The sequence below is a fragment of the Nematolebias whitei genome, chromosome 9 (genome assembly GCF_014905685.2).
Source record: "Nematolebias whitei isolate Nwh7 chromosome 9, NemWhi1, whole genome shotgun sequence".
NCBI lineage: Eukaryota > Metazoa > Chordata > Actinopteri > Cyprinodontiformes > Rivulidae > Nematolebias > Nematolebias whitei.
This window is the reverse complement of record NC_056506.1, coordinates 38,710,093-38,731,004: the sequence shown is the minus strand read 5'-3', so window position 1 is coordinate 38,731,004 and position 20,912 is coordinate 38,710,093. Positions and strand designations below refer to the sequence as shown.

At 38.4% G+C, this 20,912-nt stretch overlaps 1 protein-coding gene across 1 annotated transcript in view; it reads left to right on the top strand.

The window, feature by feature from the left end:
• Positions 1-20,912, top strand: part of egfra (epidermal growth factor receptor a (erythroblastic leukemia viral (v-erb-b) oncogene homolog, avian)) — a 55,831-nt gene that overhangs the window by 3,518 nt on the left and 31,401 nt on the right. The window contains exon 2 of the mRNA XM_037682327.1: positions 19,931-20,082. Within this exon, the coding sequence (XP_037538255.1) occupies positions 19,931-20,082 (152 nt within the window). The remainder of the gene's footprint in view (positions 1-19,930; positions 20,083-20,912) is intronic.

Genomic DNA, 20,912 nt, shown 5'->3' with positions numbered 1-20,912 from the left:
TATTCCTGCTTTTAAGAAATAAATTTGACCGTCTCTCTTCCAGCGAAGCCCATCTGTCAGGCCTTTGTTCAGCGACCAGTTTTACTGGGTTCCAAACTCAGCTTGCTGAATAATAGAAAAACATCCAGCTCACTGATCACTTTCTCATCTGTCACCTGTTATGAGGTTGCACAAATTCAATAACCAGTAAGAACTGGAATTATGGTTTATTTTTTCCTGTCAAGTAGCAGATTCGTTTTGTCTTGCTCCTGCCACCAGTAAACCTGTGACGGATCAGATTAATCACAGGAGCCCTTAGTCCCTGATATCAAGCTTGATTCAGGCTGATTATGCTTTTCCGGAATTACTGGGTTGTTCTAGCTCCTGACAGGATGAGATTGAAAATAATGATGAATACAAGTCAAGTTTAGATGTGTTGGTTCTGCATTAAAACTTGCTCGCAGATCTGCTGAAGTCGAGCTGAATCATGACAAAGTTTCACTTCTGCAGCACATTTCTGCATCTCAACTAAGTGTTTTTCCCCGTGTGTTTAGATTTAACAAGCCAGCATCCCTCATCAGTCATGTTTTTTTTTTCTTCCAACTTTCTCAGAAAAACTCATCTTATTTTCATCAAAGCCATCTAGGAGTGATAGTGAAATACTGCTTATTACCCAGTGAAATACTGCTTATGACCCAGTGTAATCTTAGAGGCCAAAGTGGTCCTCCCACTCCTGCTGCTGCAGTAACTCCGTCTTCCTGCTTCTCTGACGATCTTACCAGACCTACATCTGCTGCAGCCATTGGTAGAAATAAAGACTTTTAGGTTAAGGCCGTGGGAGCTGAAGTATAATTTTGGGCCAGCCTTTCTGCAGCTTTGAGAAACTGCACTATGTCTGAATAATTTCAAAGTGCTGCTGGCAAGGTGCAGGATTTGGGTTTCACCTGAAGACAATGGCACCTCTGTGGAGAGCAGGTTATCTGGCAGCACAGATGCTTTCGTAGGGAAGCGGATTATTACCATGAAGCACATCCACTCAAAGCCAGACCTGAGTTTCACCAACAAAGAAACCCAGAAGTGAAGCAGGTGTTGTTGTTCTAAGCTTTTAACTCGTTGTACAATCAATCTATTGTCCATCCTGCTGTGATATGGTAACTATGTGTCTGGTTCTGCCTCAGTAGTTTGGATACCTCCAGCATGGAATAAGTGAGTGAATCAGTGGTTACTGATTGAATCGGTTTGCACCCTTTGTTTTTACGTGGCAACAAAGTCATCCACATCAATTATGGTCTTTCCATGATCATCTGGTTGTATGCAATGGAAAGAGACCCAGGTATTCAGGCTGGAAAAAAGGCTCAGCTGCTATCTTCCATCTCATCGGATGCAGCCTCGTGTTTAAAGGGGAAAAATCCACAGCTCTAACTGTATTGGTTTTAGAACGTCTTACTTGCTAATGAGTGGGTATATTTTTCTAATTTAATTTATATAGCATTTTTAAAGTTAGGATGAAATTATTGCATGTTGTGTCCCATGATTATTTTTCTTAAATCCTATGTTTAGGAACTAATCTTGATAAATCTGTCAAAGTACTTTCTTTTTATTGAACAGTTGCAGCTTTAGTTCAGCTTAGAAGGATAGTCGGGTCATTTGTGAAGTGATATTCTGTTAAACAATACAGTACTCAAACAACAATCATGGAGTATGGAAAAAGGGAAATGTCTGCAGGTCATGCCAGTATCTTTCTTAAAAAATATGGATTCATGGTATGACAACAAAGTCCATGCTCAATAATCCAGGTATACAATCCAACATTTTTCATGGTATGATTCATGGTATGGTTTAATCTTCCTTGCTAACTTTTTTGGAAGAACTGTGACCAAATACAAATGTCTATAAAAAAATTATCAAAGTATATGAAGTACTTTCAGAAGGGGTGCCACATCCTATATGCCCTTGAAGGCTTTCTAGCCCTCTTGATAGACACTTTTTGACCCGCTCCCCTCAGCAGGAACTTGCGGAGCATTAAGTGTAGGACCACTAGACTGAGGGACAGCTTCTACCCTGAAGCTGTTGGACTCATAAATCTCTAACCAGGAAAATCAGTGTAAAAATAAAATAAAATAAAAAATCACTGTAAAGTAATTAGTGATTGGTGGTAATTTGACCTGTGCTGCTGATTGACCATGCTGCTGATCTCATGCTACTGATTATCTCATGCTGCTGTATTCATATACCCATCCTCTCACTACAGACTCAATTTTTGGGCTGCTGTTGATACGCCATAAAGATTTTGCATTATTAGGGTTTAGCGTATGTCATAGATCTTTTAACGTACCATTTGGCATTCGTTTAACGTATATCTTAGATCCTTTATATACTGTCTCTTTTTACACTTAATATTTTTGCTATTGTTGGGTGTAACTGGGACCCTGTGTACATAGTCCAGGCAGAATTCCTCCCTGAGTGATGGTCACTCCTCCCAGCAGTCTGAAGAGCTCCTCGTCGCCACGGACAGACAGATGTAGGTGCCGGGGGATGATCCCCATCCTCCTGTTGTCACGAGCTGAGTTTATCATCAGCTTCAGGATCTCGGCTGTCAGGTACTCGAGCACCACTGCCAGGTTGACGGGAATTTATCCACAGCGCCTCCTTTTCAACTCATTCGAGATTTGGGGCTGTAGCCGAAATATTATTGAGCATTTGAGTTGTTAATCAGCTGCTCCTGGTTGTAAAAAAAAAAAAAAAACTTGTTGCCATGGTAACGCATCATAACAAATGCCCAAAAGTAACACGATTTCAGTAAAAATCCTTCCAGCTGCACAGCATCCGATACCAGAGTAAATAATCATCTGAAAAAAGCGATTTACAGTACATCCAGGAAAAAAAGGAATTCAAGTTTTTCAAAAGCAATAACTCATAATGAATGTAACAGAGCTACTCCAACATGCAGCCACCCTGATTGGCGCAATTCTAGAACTTTTAAACATCCAACAAAAATATAAATTGTAAAGAAAAGCTGTAATAATATCTAAGATATGAACTAATTAAAACGTTAAACTAAAAATACGCTACTTGTACAAAAAAAATACACCAAACCGCAGCACGAACATGAGTCTTTGTGAGCAGATGAGTACGAATGAATACAGCAGCATGAATAAATTACAGTAAAGTACATAACAACAATCAAGTGGCATTACAGTGATTATTTCAAAGTAATTATTCTGGTTAGGGATTCATGAGTCTTAACAGCTTCAGGGTAGAAGCTGTTCCTCAGTCTAGTGGTTCTACACTTAATGCTCCTTAACCTCCTGCCTGAGGGGAGCAGGCCAAAAAGGGTATGTGCTGAGTGAGTGGTGTCCTTCTTGATGCAGGCGGCCCTCTTCCTGCATTTGGAGGTGTAGATGTCTGTGACGGTGGGGAGACTGACACCAACAGTCTTCTGTGCAGTCTTCACCACTCTCTGCAAAGCTTTTCTTTCTGCAGCTGTGCAGCCTCCATGCTACACGTTGATGCTGGAGCACAGGATGCTCTCCACTGCACACCTGTAGAAGGAGGTGAGGACTGAGCTTCCCAGACCAGCTCGCCTCAGCCGCCTGAGGAAGTAGAGTCTCTGGTGCACACTTAAGTACTTGTAGCTGGAGACCACTTCCACCGCACCGCAGATTCTCCTAGGATCATCTCCTTTGTCTTCTTCACATTTATGTGAAGGTTGTTCTTCCTGCACCAGCTCTCCAGGTGTTCGCCTCCTGCATGTAGCTGGACTCTTCATTGTTTGTGATGCATCCAACCACCACTGTATTGTTGGATATCGTTTTTGGAAATGACAAATAAAACCAATTGTTTTGTAAAAATTGTGTTTCCATGTGGTCAAAACCGAAGACAAATTTTGATATTTTAAAGACTCAACAATGATTCAGTTCAGATAATACTTCAGAATGAAAACAGTTGAAGCTTTTAAGGCAGGTATAGATGGAAATTAAAAATTTCAACTCTGAATTTAAAAACCCACATAATTTTTAGGATTTTTGTTTCTTCTAAACGAATACGTTAATTCTGAGCCCCATGGCTCTCTGTGTCACTATGCAAATATAAGATGTGTCAATGAGATGGACAGGGGTGGTGAACGGATCAAAGGATGAATCACAGGATGCACAAACATAACATCGGATGGATGGGGTGAGATATTTTATTTTGAAATTGTCCTTGTTTAGTCATGCATCAAAGAGGCAGCGGTCTGCTCCTTTCAGCAGCTGAACATCCAAACTGCAGGGGAGGGTCTCCATTCCATTATCCTACAGACCTCCTGTCTAATGTCACCTCCTCTGGTGACCTGCAGGTCGTCCTGAGGAGCAACTCTGCAAACTGTGTTTGCCAAAAAAAGAAATCCCCCACAGGGAGGAGAACAATGGTCAACAAACTGATCTCTGCCCCAGAATATTTCAGAAGAAAGCATTGTTTGCAGGGTAGTCTCTGAAACTCTATTCTTAAAAGGATTAAACTGGTTGTATGAATCATTTAATGGACATTATGTTGAATTTCATATAAAGACTTCATAATAATAATTTGATCCTTTTGGTACATTATGGTGTCTCACTATTCCAGGTGTGTGTGGTTCAGAGAGGGGTGCCTTCTTACATTAGATCCTGAACAATGTTAGCACTTTAACATTTATCCTCATTAATTAGTTCTCTATTTTAAGTTTTACTTTGTTCACATTCAGATGACAGACATTTTAAGCACAAAGATTGTAGTCTTGACTTATCGTAAGTTGAAAATACTGCTGATTGTGTAAACATTGGTTCGGTTTTGATATTTTAATGTGTTTTGATTTACAAAGACCATGACTATTTGTGCTTTCCAAAGGAATCCTGATCCGACGTGTCTGATTTTTAGTTTTTATATCTCAACTCCCCATCAGACAATATCTTTTCTTTACCTCTGTTATTAAGGCATTACATGCTTCTTTGCAAGGGTGTGTCTGAATGTCAGTCAAGACCAACATTTCCAGAATGTACTAAAATTGTGCTATTAGCAGGAATTAACTTGCCAAAAACACAAAAGATGTTTTGCCTCATTACTTTTCATGTCCTCTTTAAGGAACAGTGGAGGAAAAAAAAAAAAGCTTTTGTTCAGCTGTGAGGTTTACATAAACGTCAAAGTTAAGAAGAAAAAGTCTAAGTAATCTCATGAATTACATTTGTACACAGACATTTGAAAACTTTTGCATGCACCTGTGTTGCTTTCAGTCTTTGTGTGTGTGTGTGTGTGTGTGTGAGTCTGGATCCACTGTCACTGCATTTACTGGTCCAAGCTGCAGAGACAAAAACAAGTTCTCAGCTTACATTGGTCCATTGTGGTGATCGCTCCCATCAAAGTGTCTCTTACAAAAAATGCAGAAACTGAAATATCCAATCTGGGTTATGGCTGCTCTACTTAATAGCATAATTTTTGCATGACAAAAACACATCGCCCAGAGTGGAAGTAAAGCAACAAAATAAATGTGCAAATGAACACAGAAACTCCAAGTTTCTGGACAAAATGCTCTTTATTCTGGTCTCTGTCTTCCTTGACCTTAACTTGCCTTGTATACAGGACTTTACATCCCTGTGTCAACAAAGAGGAGAAAGGCATCCCTGTTGGCTACGAGTTTAAACGCTGGGTGGATGAAAGTATCCATTTAACTCGCTTTATATCAGCCGAGAAACTAGTTCTTGCTTCAGCATACTAACAAAGAGTCAGTAACTACAAGAACAAGCTGATGGGAACTTTTTTTTTTTTAAGTGAAACATTTTTACATGTTAAAGTTTCTATGTTGTTTCATGATCTGTAGCACCTAAATTAACTTATTCTGTTATTTTCTGTTGTTTCTGCTGAAGTTCAATAGTATCTATCTCTCTCTCTCTCTCTCTCTCTCTCTCTCTCTCTCTCTCTATATATATATATATATATATATATATATATATATATATATATATATATATATATATAATTTCCCTCAATTATGAACTATTGTGAAGAGGAAGAGAAAATAACAATGTCACCAAACATAAAAGTAAAATCAGTTCTTGGTATTGGTCTTTTTACTAGTAGAAGTACAAGTATTTGAGGTTGGTATTGGGCCTATTTGTATAAACCTCAGACTTGCTGATATGGTTTGAAATAATTTGTTTGGGTTTTATCCTCTGACCATCTGTACATGTGGTACAATGTTTCAATAAATCAAACATTGTATTGTGATCACAAAGATTAACAACAAATTAGACCATCGGCCTTCATCAAGCAGACACAAATAAGTAAACCAGCTGTTTAGATCTACAGTACTTCTGTAAAAAAAACAACAACAAAAAAACCCTTTTCTTTAAAGATCTTCACTTCGGATGTTATCATCCATTAAATGGCCGATATTAGTTGTTATCATCCCCATACGTAGCGTTCAGAATGCCCCTCCTCTACCTCATAGTAGATTTAAAGGTATTCTTATTGCTGATAATACGGTCACATGGTTAGGTTAAGAGTCAAGGATCTGGGGGTTAGGTTTAGGATCAGGGTTAGGTTAAGGTTCAAGAGTAAGGGGTTAAGTTTAGGGTCAGCGGTCTACGTCAGGTGTAAGGTTAGGTTTAGGAAAAGGGTTGTATAAAGCTAACTAAAATACTCTTCTGGTTTCACATGTGAGCCGCAATACATATTATCACCCATAAAAACGTAACTTTAAGCCTACTAGGAAGTAGGAGGGAACAGTCTGAATGCTTCCTATGGGGATAACAACTAATAACATCAATTTGATGGACTAATAACATAAGCTGCTGCTAAATGTCACTACCATGATCAGGTTTCTGTTAAAATCTTTGTTTATTTTGGAATCAAAATAAGACCTCACTTCTTTATTTCATTGCGTTGCGAGCCAGTTTTTACATCTCTGGGCTCTTATCAGCATCATAGTAGTTATTTTACTGCAGACAATAATAGATGCCAGCATTGTTCAGAGTGTTGTAACGAAGCTCAGTGACCGTGTTATTCTCTAATTAGTTCAACTCCTGCAACTTTAAAACACGACGCACTCCCCCGGTGCTCTACCTTTTTGTAATTGCCCAGTAAATTTCAACGGCACCATTGTTTCACTGCGCTCTGCATTAATTTCCTGCTGGGACTTTGAGCGGAACATCTTCATTACTGCATGTTTTCTTTTCGATTAAAGCCAGAGATTTCTGGAAAGAAGGAAGCAGTTGTCTCTCTTGCAAGTTAAATTGACTGTTTTTGAAAGGACCCACTAAGCTGTAACAGGCCACATATTTTAAAGATGTAACCAAGCACTCCCATCAGCCGTGTGCCACTTAAAGCGTCATTAGTTGATCATTGTCTGCAGCTGTACTTTAATTTTCATAACAAACTTGGTCTTAGAAGCTGCGTGGCTGGGTTGAAAATGGGAAGGGTTGAAATACCCTGGAGTGCAATGTTGGACTTGAGCCAGAAAGGAAGGATTAGCTCTTTGGACCTGCTCTATATATCCACTACATCAACAACCTCCTCCTGAGCTGATTAAAGCAGCAGCCTGAGATTTAATTTTCTTTTTTTCCAATACGAATTCACTTGTTTAGTTTTTATCATGTATTATTGCAATAAGCAGGCACCAAGAAGATTTACAAAAGATTAAAAACTGAAAACTATATTGGATTTTCAGGTCAAAGGTCATATCAACTGCCAGCTGAGTTTGATTTATTAAAGCAGTGAAGCTGGACTTTTGAACTGCAGGTAACGAAGAATGATGGATTAAATAGGAAGGAGCAGTAGCTGAGGTTTGATCCCGTTTTAGATTTTTGTTGTTTGTAACCAGGAAAAGCAAGGCAGTTTGTTTTTGTAGGGTCCCCTCCAGTTATTCTGAATAATCATTATCATAAACAACATAATAAACAACATTGAATATTCTTTGGATCAATTCTGCTGCATGTTTGGAGAGTTTCTGAGATGAATACAATCAAAGTCAATGGTCTACAAACATGAGATATCTATTTGTCCGGATCTCTGCAATGACCACTTCTCCTTTTCTCCTGGTCCAGCTTGACATGGGGATGCACCGATTTTTTTTTTTTAACTTCCGATACCGATACCTGCGTTTTGATATCGGACTATACAGATCCGATACCGATCTGATACCAAAAAACGGTGCTGAATTAATCCAATAATTCTCAGTCGGGTCATCTGGACAATGCTGAATTAACTTAAAACATTTGTGTTTTTTAAACACAGACATAAATGTATTGAATTACAAATTTATTGAAAACTCTGCACCAAACAAACACACCAATAGCTTCACAAGTCAAACGTGTAAAAACACCACAACTTTAATTCGTTCAGCCAGTGCAATTATGATCAATATGTAAAATAAATAATAATAATAAAGACATTGAAACTGACAAAAACAATAGGTTGACAACTTTGGTCAAACATGAAAAAATAAACTTACAAATGGCCAGGTATACTGAATATAATGCAAAATAAATAACAAAGGAGCTGAAATAATAATTAATAAAAAAACTAGCTTGGTTGGCAGATATTTAAAATAAACGGCAATCAGTTCATGTACTCACTCGGTCACATTATCACCGATACCTGATCAAGAAATTTTGTAACAATACCGATACTAACATGGGATTGGTGTATCTTTAGTTTGACATGGAGCATTTTTTACTAAATAAAAACATATTGTATATAATTTCCAACATACAAATCACCTTGAGCTACTCAAGTTTTATATTTCCTTGAAAATCAAAACCCATTGGTTATATAAAAATGTATGCAGAGGTTTGATTTAGAATCCAGGCATTTTCTTTGATTTTAATTAGTCTTTTAATAAGCCAAATGTTTTTATTATTTGTATTCAAGGGCTACACTGTAACATTTACAACCATTATACTTTAATGATGAAAATTATTTTAAGTGCTGGATTTTAACATTTCTTCAATGCTCCACCCTCATCTCAATGTGGCCAATCATAAATGATCTTTTATTACAATTTTAATTTACATTTGACTAAATGTGTCTTTTGTTGAAAACTTTAGATTTCGGTCGGAATAAATCAAAATTTCAATGCAAGTCTCGACATTGGTCAACAATCTCCTCTCAAAATAGATTTTTTTTATTTTTTATTATTTTATTAAAAAATTAATATTTAAACCTTTTTATTCAGACAGGCTTTTAATACCTGGTGGCATTTTTGTATAATTTTTATTGTTTATTTTTTAACATTTGTCTTGAACCACCTTGTGCACCTTTTGCTTCTATAAATAAATGTTGGTTGATTGATCTTTTAGAAGATGTTTGATTGAATTATTGTGCACTGTGTATTGTCTCTACCCTATAAAGCAGCTGAAAGGTTTGTAGCAAGTTAATTCTTTCATAATAGAACATTTTTCCTTTATAAAAAGCCATTTTTACCCCTTTTATCTGTCTCGTTGGACACGTTTTAAACTCTTGCTTGTACTCTGTCCACTCTTTGAAGTAGCAGTGAGGGTTTCAAACACGAGTGTCTGAGCCCAGGTCCTTGTGTTTTGTAGCTGATAGCAATAAAAAGGGTTTTGTCTGCCAAGTCTCTTGCTTTTGATGAGTGACGAAAAGCAGTCCAGCCTTCCACCGAGCTAAATACCTCAGTGTCTCTGCAGTGTGGGGGTGGCCTTGAAACAACACCCATCTCCAGTCATAATCATCTTGAAGAGAGCTTTAGACGTTGTTTTGGGGGGAGTGCAAACTCAGTCTGATGTTTTCTTTATTTTCTGTCAGGAACAACGTATTACCTTTAACAGTGGATGCAATCTGAGCTGTAAGCTTTAGGGAAAGATGTTCGCTAAAAATTGAGCACAGCTTTATGTCAGTCCTTGTTTGTTCCTTTGTATTTATGGGAGTTATTTTAAAGGCATTCAATGGGTTTTTAACTGGGCTTCCATGGGCCGCAAGAACTTGGCAGTGACACCCCGCTGCATTTCAGACATTTTAGTTTTGTGTGTCATCAGAAGGATGTAACAAAATCCTTCAGAGATTTCCTTTTCACATTAAATTGGTCATGCTTTTAGTGAGAACAACTTAACATGCAACCAAATACTCGTTCCCAGCCTGAAAATTATGTAAGCTCCTCCACTGTGTTAACTTATCCTCCGAGGTCCATGTGAGCCCGTCTCTTGCCAGTGTGGAAGAGGAAAAAAATCGGGATTTAGGAGCCTGCCGGTGTGTAAATCTTTGCTTGAAATGGTGAGCAATGCCTTAACAACAAAGCAAACCCCGGGGCTTTTGTTGAATATTCCTTTTATGGGGTCACTCTGGGATGACTAGTGGAAAAAAGTGCGGCCCTAGACATGACTAAGGTAACTAACAGCTTTGTTGGCAGGCAACAATGAGACAGTGGCTAGATCTGCAAAGAAATGGACCCGTCAGCAGTCGGGCTAAAAATAAGAAGTCCTTAAGCAGAAATGATGCCTCAAAGAGTGTTTATCGTGTGTGTTCAGATGAAGTGCAAGCTATCTGCTCTGTGTCGGGGTGCTTTAGCGGTTTGTTCTGCACCGGCAGTGCTTAAACCAACAGGGAATTCCTGAACCACAGCTGCTTTTGCTTGCTGGGATCATGCATGAAATGTGTGGGTCTCGTCATTGCAGTGCTCTTCTTCTTTTCCAGACATGATGGTTGCTGGAAGGTTTTTTTTTTAGAGAGGGGATGGGAGCTCTTGGAGCTCTTGAGCATGCATCAAGATAGTTTTAGTAGTGATTTTTTAGCACTATGCTCACCGCCCACTCCCTTTCCAGTCTTCCTCTCGGGCTTCCTGTGGGATTGAAGAGTACAGCTTTAACAGGAGAAGGAGAATAAGAAAAAAAAATGTTGGGTGTTTGGATGTGGGGTTGGAGGAGTGGGGGGTGTTCTTGGCTTGAATGGGCTTCAGCAGGGAGAATGACTGGACGTTGGAGAGGAAGTGGGTTTAACTTTGGAACATTTTAGGGGAATGGAGGCTGCATTATTGGAATTTCAATGTGGCTGAAGTTTATTTTGGAGTAATATGAGCAGGATTTGATGGAGCTTATACTGAACACTAATGGACTTTCCAACAAAGCAAAACTGAATGATTATGAGTCGATGATTTACTTTTGATGTGTCCATCAGATGTTTTTAGCTCGAGTGAAAGCGGTGCAGCTGTGTTTAACTCGATCCTTCAAATCAACTTTGATTTTGTCCTCAATAGGTCTATCAATTTATGAATACCTCATTGATCACGAAGCTTAATGTTGATGTCTTTATTGTTCTCATAAACTGAAATCATAATGAACATGATGCTATTAAAAGGGCTATTTTAGGTCAGGTCTATAACTGCATTAATAATTCACAATTTTCTAAATCATAGTTTGAGACAACAACAAAAAAAACCTAATTGGAGTAAATTTGCCCAATTTTTTTATTATAAACATTTATTTGATGTTTTCCTTCAATCGACTCAGCAAATATACTTTTTTAGAAACATGCCAGTTAAAATGGGTTGTATGTCACTTTGTAAAAAGGTTTTAGGAGACACTTTTTTCAAGTTTGAGCAGTATTGCTGCAGCTTGGGGGTTGCTTTACTAATTGTAGAAAGGGGTCGTTTACATTGTAACAATGTGTTACTTATGGATTATTGAGAAAGCAAGTTAAACTTTGTGCAGTGCATTTAATTATTGAAGAACAAAAATCACTTTGTTGTGCTAACTTTTTTCATATACACACTCATCATATTGGCACAAATTAACCAAAAAGATAAACAAACCACAAGCTTTCTGTTAACATTCATGGTCCCAACAGTTACAACCATTGTTGCTGAGCTTGTCTATCTTCCACAGACCTACTGTGCAAAAGTCTTCAGTCAATCCTTGTTTTTTTTTTACATTTTTCTTCACAAGCCAGACTTGTAATATATTTCTTCAAGCCTTCTGAAGCTCTTTCAAACATTATTTTTTTTTGCACTTTAGCTACTTTATTTTTAGAACTCAACCAGTTTTAGACAAGTGATTTTGTTTGTAAAGCTTAAGCGTGACTTGTCAGGTAAAGACATTAAAGAATAAACCAGTGTTGTATTGACACAACAGAAAACATTACCTAGAGCTAGTGATGTGCGATATGGCATAAAATTCATATCCCGATATCTATTGTGATGGGTGGCTGTAACGATGTATATCATGATATAGTTTTGGTATAAAATTTGCAATAGGAATGGGGAAAAAAAAGCATGGGTGTCATTTTGCCAGCATTTATTTTGAAAACTGCTATACCACAAAATAATCTCAATCAAGAAAATCCCACTACTAGGTTCAGAGAGTTTTTAAATAAAAAACAAATCAAGTATTAGGATTCTTTCTTGTAGTGCAAAATGGTGCAAAATATATCAAATGTAGTTTTAGTCATGTGTTTTAAACAAAATAATATGTTGTTAACTCTTAACAGTTGTCTTCTCACTCAAGAAATGAACAGCAACAAAGCAGTGTTTTACATATATTATAACGTGCACACTGAAAACACTTAACAAAATTTGAATTCAAAATCTCACTGTAATTTGTTAGTCTAAAGATTGTTGGCCAAGAACACCAGCTTGTCCACAGTCTCTGGCTTTAACAAAGACTGGTGACATAAAACAACGTTTCCACCAATTATAAATGGCCTTTATGAAGGAGCACTCGTGGCTGGAATGCAAAGATAATAGACGTTTTTGCTCCTGCCTTTTTCACAAGCCCCTCCCCTTTGCTCTCCTCAGCCATGCTATTCTCCGCTTGCTCTCCGCTTGCTCTCCGCTTGCTCTCCGCTTGCTCTCCGCTTGCTCTCCGCTTGCTCTCTGCTTTGACGCCGGCCGATTACGTCATCAACAAGCATTACTGCGGTTAGCCAGTAGAATACAGATCTCTATCAAAGGCTAAATGTCTATCATTTCGATCGTATATACCGCACATTCCTACCTGGAGCCTGCCACAAAGGTGCACCTTTCTCTCATGTCTTCAATTTAATTTATAAAGCATAACAAAGAAAGCACAGTCTGGCACATGAAACTGTATTTTACCACCAACAAAGCAATTTCCAAAGTGCCATTAGCTTTAAATGAGACGTAAAATAATTGATCAACTGAAGGATCATGCATGTCTGGATGTGTCAAGATTTTGCTTAAGTAATTCATTTTAAAGACATGATTTTCAGACAATAATCATGTGCAGGACACTGCTTAACTTATCCTCTGTTTGTGCATTTTCTTTCAAATTTAAGCACGCACGTTGCCCAATATGTCATGGTTATAAGAACAGGTCAGGAAGAGTGAACTAACGAGCAGCCAGAATCCGAAGTAAAACTTTGGACGACTTTCCTAAAGCCTGGAGAACTGATAACCAGGATCACTTTAAAAGGGGAAGAAGTTGTGCTCCTTGGAAGCAAAACATAAAGGAAAAAAACTGCACACATGCAGTTGAACACAGCAGTGAGTTGCATCAGTCTTGCCCTCTTTAAGCTTTTGTTGATTAGCTAAGAGTTGCCATCAAGTTCAGCATTCCTGGCTTAAAACTATTTCTTTGGCTTTCAAAATGGAAAAACACTGACTTGAAGCCAGGCACTGGCTCCTACTGAAAAGAAACTGTGACCTGCATGAAAGTTTTAGAAACACTGATTGCACTATGGAGTTTGAGTATACACACTTTTTGTCCTGTTTGTGCAGAACCTAAATCTGCTGTTTTCTCACTCTGAGGTGGAGCGTAAACATCATGATAGGCCCAGCCACAGGTATCTGAAGTGTCTCGCTGACTGGTAGAGAGCGCTCGTCAGAAGCCGAGAGTAAACATGAGCCTTTCTGGTCTTTATTTGGTCACTTTGCTGAGCTTTTAACGGACTAAACTTGACGAAGTGTGCTGTAACTGAGACGGGGCTGGCAAGAGCAGCCTCTGGGATTTTAAAATGTTTAGACATGCGATGTGCTGTTGCTTCATTTGCATCATCGTTGCCCTCAAGGGAAAGGTCATCCATGTTCATACGTCAAATGTGATGCTTTTCACCCCCTTTCCACAGTTTGACTCCACAACCAGCTGCCATATCCCACATATAAAACTCACTTAGCTAAACCACAAACCACTCCCGTCCCGTCTCTCTTTTTTTAGGTCTCCTTTCTCCCCCTCATATTCTTACCATTGGTTGTCCTTTATTGAGTTTGATTTAAAACATCCTCATAGCTTTTGTCCCTGGAGAAGACAATCAGCTACCATTTGCTCCAGCGTTGCAGGGTATCCATCAGAACTGACCCCTGTGCAAAACTCGACTTCCTGAGATGTCAAAGGGGCTTGTGGTGTTTGCATTCATAGGGAACGAGGGGGAGGGGGAATCCGATCTTTACTGGTTCTTCTTTCTTTTCTGAGGGCCCCAAGATGTTTTCTCTGAGGGACTGGTGCATCTCCCACACAAAGGAGGATTGCATTTCCCCTGATCAGAGAGCAGGATATCAGGAAATTGGCTATAAAATGTGTTTGAACAAGGATTCTGTAGCACACAGCACATAACGGCGCTGCTGGTGTTGTCTTTATGGGACATCTGATCTCTTGTGCCCTCCTGAATGTCAGCCAGCCTGAAAATATGTGAGCAGGAAGTATGAGTTAAATGCACACACAAAAAAATCAAGGAAGTGGCCTTTCCCCCCTATTATTCATTGATAGCAGTCTTTTTGAGATGTATGTTTCCCTAAAGTCTTAAGGTGTGGGAACGGAGGCAAAGCAACCCACAGGAACCCCAACTTGAACCCAATAAACACAAATTGTGTGTGCATTTCCTCTTTTATCACCATTTTCTTAGCAAACTCTGGCACAGAAACAGAAATGAGTGAACCTTCATTTACCTTTTATTTTGGAATTCATCTTTGGATTGATTTCTTATCAAATGAAGAACACTGCGGATTGGGTTATGTAAGATTCTTTGCTGTAATGCTGTTGATCTGGAGTGAGAAATGTACATGTCCTGTCAGTTAGCATAGTCACTGCCTTTTAATCATGTCCAAGTTCTCGGTTAATGCCATCACCAGGCTCTGGAACACAGCGTAATTGAATTGAGGGTATAGTGAAAGAGAGGAAGAGAAAGTGGCAGGACCATTTCTCCTGTCTGTGAAAAACCAATTATTTAAATGTAAAGTAGATGGCTCCCTGCACCAAAGAAAACCATTAGATGACTTTTAGAGCTTGTATCTTGGGAAAATGTGGTTTGTGGACACTCACTGTTAAGACCGAAATGTGATTTTATAAAGCAAATGGCTTTTTCTTTGAGGTAAAAATGGTGCACAACATTTCACACTTGATGTTTCACTTGTAGTTTTTTATGGTTTGAATGTTCATTGGAAATTGTTTGCTATAAATTTAGGATTACAGTATTTTAACAGACAACTTAGGCTCATATTGACCAAGCATACAGGAGTATAAAGAATATTTTTCTGCCATAGTTGTTAGTTTTTGTCTGCTTTTGTTTTTTGATCATTTCTTTGGTTTTCTTGTGTCTTTAGTTCTCATTTAGTGGTTTTGTTAAGCTACTAGAGTACACTTCTTGAAAAGAACATGAGCTGATTTGACGCTTATTGGCGTGACCTGCTCCAGAGCCAGACAGGTGAGGAGTTTCAATGGAGCAATAATAATATAATGATATGGTGCTGCATCCCTGACAAGTGGGAGAATGAATGTCATTACTAAAGCAAGACACTCGACACAAATCAACGTTTCCTTACTTCAGCTGTAGCTACATATTTACACATTTTATATTGACCAAAAGCATCATGATAAATTGAGAAAAATGTGAAAAAATTGAATAAAATGCATCTTACTGACTAAAGGTTTGGAATATTTGTACACAGACTCCATCCTTTTTTCTTTCCTCAAGAAGAGTTCAGTTCTTCTCTCCTACAGGTCATATGGTGTTTCCGTTTCAGCAGTAAATCCTTTTCCATGAAAGCAAACGCTGAAAGTCTGTTCTGTCGCGTTTCTGACAAATTTTACTTTGCTTTAGGGTTGAGAATGTCTGCTCGACATTTAGCTCGTGGAGGACCTAGCACCAGCTGGTTAGCTCTCTGACCGTCCATTCAGACGACATGAATATTCTGATGTTGTCTAATGTCTGCTGGAAGACCCCGGTGTCTCCAACTCAAAATCTGCTTGGTCAAAGCAAGAGTTTCATTATTTATTTTAACCTGCAGGTGCCTGTTGATTCTGAAGCCTCGGGGAAGATTTATTTGACCCTAGCAACAGATGATGGTCAAAATATGACTGGATGAAAGATCTATATAATCATACTACTGGAAGCTGCAACCAGGAGAAAAGCTGAAGAGAACAGACATCTCAGAATAATATTAATAGAAAAAATAAACTAAAATGGCAGTTAGTGATTCTTATTGTATTTAGGCCAGCAGAGAAGACTTTGCTGGTCCTGATGACGATTACCACTGATCAAATGGCAATGCAGGTGTCCAAAGATGAGCTCATGAAGTTCAGAAACCGTCCGTGGAGCAGAGAAGCAATTGCATGAGAGGGAGAAGTTCTCCTTTTGCTGCAAAAGGAGGATAAATCTTTTCTCAGCTGTTGGCATACATTCACAAAATTTAATAAAACAAAATAATACACATCATCATTGCTATAGCCATTCATCCATCTTTTACCTGAATTAGCTATTTTATGCACCTTGACTGAGCCGGTGGAGGTGCATATGATTCAATGGAGGGATGAACTGAGTGGAACCCCTTTGCAGATTATTTACTTAGATAGAAATACAAAAGGGGAAGCACAAATGAATAAAAAAGCCATTATTTTGTGTTTAGTTTTTGCTGTTATTTGTTCAAGAAAAGCATATTTTTGTTTTCCTGATATTTATCCACTTAAAATTGTTTATTTTACATCAGCCCACTCGCATATTGTTCATACACTAAATGCAGACACCTCATATTGTAAGTTGCAAATTATGTTTTATATAAAACTGGAATATGTGAGTGTTGGCTGAAGTCCATGGACAAGTCTGCTACTTCCTGCAACACACAGGGCCAGACCACACACATCGTCTCCTTAGAGCTTTTTTCCTGATCTTACATACCTGCAAAATTTGTGACTTAAAGACTAAAAAAAACGACTGCATTCAAAACCGAAACCAGTCTGAAAACTTAAACCAGTAGGTACTTTTGCTAATATTACAGGAATTTTATTAAGCTTAACCTTATCTCGAATAATAAACCAAAGCTGTTTCTGTTTCAGTTTTCGTGCAGATTTTATAGCCGCAAGAAATGAATATCCTACCCACACACCCTTGACTTCCACCACTAGTCCCCGTGTAAACATTAAAGAACAATATGCAGCCACACACTGCAACAAGCTTACATGACTAATGTTCGGCTTTATGGAGTCAATTGCGGAGCTGTGACTGGGTGCTGATCAGCACTGCTCAATCCTGGGAATGTTTCAAGTTGCACACGGTGTTGCACACACATGCAAGCGAACACACCCTTGCACACACACACACTCGTAAAGTACTGAGGCACTCCTTGCTGTCGCACTTACCTCCTGAACATTTGTGACGAGAGTGCAGCTGAAGTAGATGAAGCAATCTGTAATTAAGTCTTTGTCATAATATCCGATATGTCACTAAAACCTCCCCACCACCCCTCTCATTTTAGTTACTTTGTGTTTTAGTAGTTTTGAGTCAGGTTATAAAAAAAGAACAAGGTTCTCGGAGTGTAAACATCGTTTAATTCATTTACACGCTTTACCTCTGATTTCACGAGGGTAGTTTACAAGTTGTGCAAACTTTAATAAGGCACAGTCATCTGAGTAATTTTCATTTGGCAATTATTATTATTATTTTTTTAAAGAAGAAACTATGACCCTCACTAAGATTTTTAACTAATCCCATTTCTTTCCCATGTGCTGCAGCCGAATGAGGAAGTCCTCTAGCTGTTTATCAGGTCACTCACCACCTGCAACAGAGTTATGAAATCACCAACTGGACGAGCTCTGTGTTTACTGTGGCTTTACTCCTGCGTGCTTGAGCAATAAACAGTTATTAGTTTTTTTTTTTCCTTCCTTGTTTGGGAGTCAAAGGGTGAGTTTCAGTTAGAAGAAGTTTGCTGCCCCTTCAATCACCTGCTTTATTTATCCATAACGGTAAAATATCCTTCAAAACAACTAAATATTCCACTGTAAAGCAGCTGCAAGTTATAATCTGTATTAGTTGAATTATCTTTAGCTGAAAATATGTGCAATCTTTTATTTATTATAATTTGGTTTTGTGGTCTGAGTCATAACTATAGGGGTTAATTAAATCTCACATGATGCTTCTAATTAAAACAGACAACTCTCTTTTGGTTGTCTGCCTCTGTTGCCGTGGCGTTAGGCTGCTGGACTTCGAGTTTCTTCTCCCGGAGATTCCTCGGGCTAAAATGAATAATGAGGATTAAAAGAAGGAAGGACAGCAGACAGATGTTTGGGCCTATTTTTTTCTGATTAAGTTGTTCTCTCTGGTGTGTGTGGGGGACGCAGAGTCAACAACATCAGGAGGCTTCGCTGAAAAATGATACACATTTTTTTTTCGATTTGAATAAATCCCTCAGCATATTAACTTGAAGTTTGTTTTTGTTTTTGTGTTTTGTACGTGTTGTGGGGTGTGTCTCAGTATTTAGATTGCACACTTTGGACTTTCTTTGCTGTCAAGAGCAGGCAAGTTGAGGAATGTGTCTGGGGCATTACAGTGGCACCTGCGTTTCTTATAAACTAAAGCTGAATCATCTGTTTTCCTGCAGCCCTTTTAGAAATGCTAAACTTTGCATTACAATGTATAAAAATCAAACTCAACTACTTACATAATGTATATGCATGCACTATATGTGTGTGCGTGTGTGGCTGTGTATAAAAGAGGTGTTAACACAGCTGACTCCCTCCTCCTCGCCTGTCAGAACCTGCCTGAACAGCTGAGAAAAAAAAAATATATATATATATTTACAGCAGATGATAACTTGTTCTTTAAAAATGCACTATCTACCATGAAAACTACATTCAGGACAAAAAAAAGCATTTTCCTTGTTAAACAGTAGCGTTGCATTCTTTATTTAGACATATTTTATAGCGCGCGACAAACAATAGTTAAAGTAAGAACACTACCATTTTTTGGTGGATTGCATATCATCTTCTGGCTTGCATAGTCAAGTTTTATAAAGGATCTTGTTAGTGTGTGTGTAGTATGTGAATGCAATGACTTAAAGCTAAAATACCAAAATTCAAATCTGTAAAACTGGCTTGAGTTACAGCTATTTTTATGTTTGCATGGGTTGATTAGCTGTGATGGCCATCTTGAATTTGATTTATTTGAAACGGTAGGCAGTTGTGGATGTCTCTTACTTTTGAGTGTTTCAATGAATTTTGTCTTAACGGTTCATGTGGTATTTTGCTAACACAGTCAAATGAGCATGCACGCAGATAAAGGCAGTTGCATAATCGGCCACCTTTCATGGCAGCGAGCGATAAATATAAATACAAAGTATGTATGGGCCTGTTGTTAATTATAATGTGTAAAGATTGGAGTTTCCTTTAAAGGGCTTTTATTCCTTTGATGAAATCTGAGATAAAATCTGTGTTTTTCCAAGGAACACTAAGAGACCTGATTCTGGTCATATGGGCTTGTTTGAACTTTTCTGCAGTTCTTCAGAAAGGTTTAGGCTCTTGCCAGGAAAATCCCAGATGACTGGAGCCAGAACCTGCTGCATCACTGAGATGTGATTTCAGTTTGTGATGTAGCCAAGATTTTTATTTTTTTATGCAAGTTATGACAGCGCAGATCAAATTCACCACAATTGGTGAACATTTTTAATTAATGGTACCAAAGTGTGGAATGAAGCCTTTGTGACTGATTTACAGGGTTATATTTTCAGTTATATTTTCTCAAAAGCTTTTTTTTTTATGTTTTCCTGCAGTATGCCAGGGTATCACCAACCGTTTAAACCTTCTGGGTTCTAACGAAGACCACTACCTGAACATGGTGAAGACTTACAGCAACTGCACCGTGGTCCTGGAGAACCTGGAGATCACCTACATGGAGGAGCATCGCGACCTGTCCTTCCTCAGAGTAAAATGAACTTTTTAAACAGTTGAACAGAAACTAATGAAGTGTTCTTATTTTCTAGTTGTTGATTTGGTTTTAAGAAGCTCAGTTGTAAAGATAAGGAACCACACAAACACATATATACACACACGCTCACATTCTGCAAAAGGGACTTTTATGTCCCATTTGTGTCTCCTTCTTGTTTGCTTTCACACAGTAAAACTGTGGGTTTTGCCAGTGGGCTGACGAGGTGTCCTTTGTGAGTCTTTTGACTCAGACTTACACACACAGTGGTCAATTTACCATAATCTCCAAGATGGACAAATTTCCTGAATTCACTAAAAAAGTCGGCTCAGTTGAAGCACCCATTACATAAATTCTTGTTACTGTTGCAGAAAGAAATGCTGTAAATTCCTAATTTGTAAAATGCAGATAGAATGAAATACCAATAATATACCAAAGTTCATTCTCATTAATCAAGGTATACATCCAACAATGTTCAGTCAGGTCATCTGGATGGTTTATTTTGTTGCTGAGACATTCCATCCTTCATCCAAAGGACTTCTTCAGTCTGAAGAGCCACCAAACCAAACTGAAGCCCACAAACAGCTCACTCCCAGAGTAGAAAAAAAACAGTTTGCTGGTGATAAGATGGCTTCAGGGGCCCACCCTCTCCACCGTCAACTCCTCTAAGTAAGGCAGACCATGCCAAAGTGGTTCAAAACACACACACATACATATATATATATATATATATATATATATTCGTTTATTGTGGGGGATCCGTACCCAAAAGCCCCGCGATAAGTGGAAAAACCACGAAGTAGGGATATTAGTACAAGTATGTATGTACA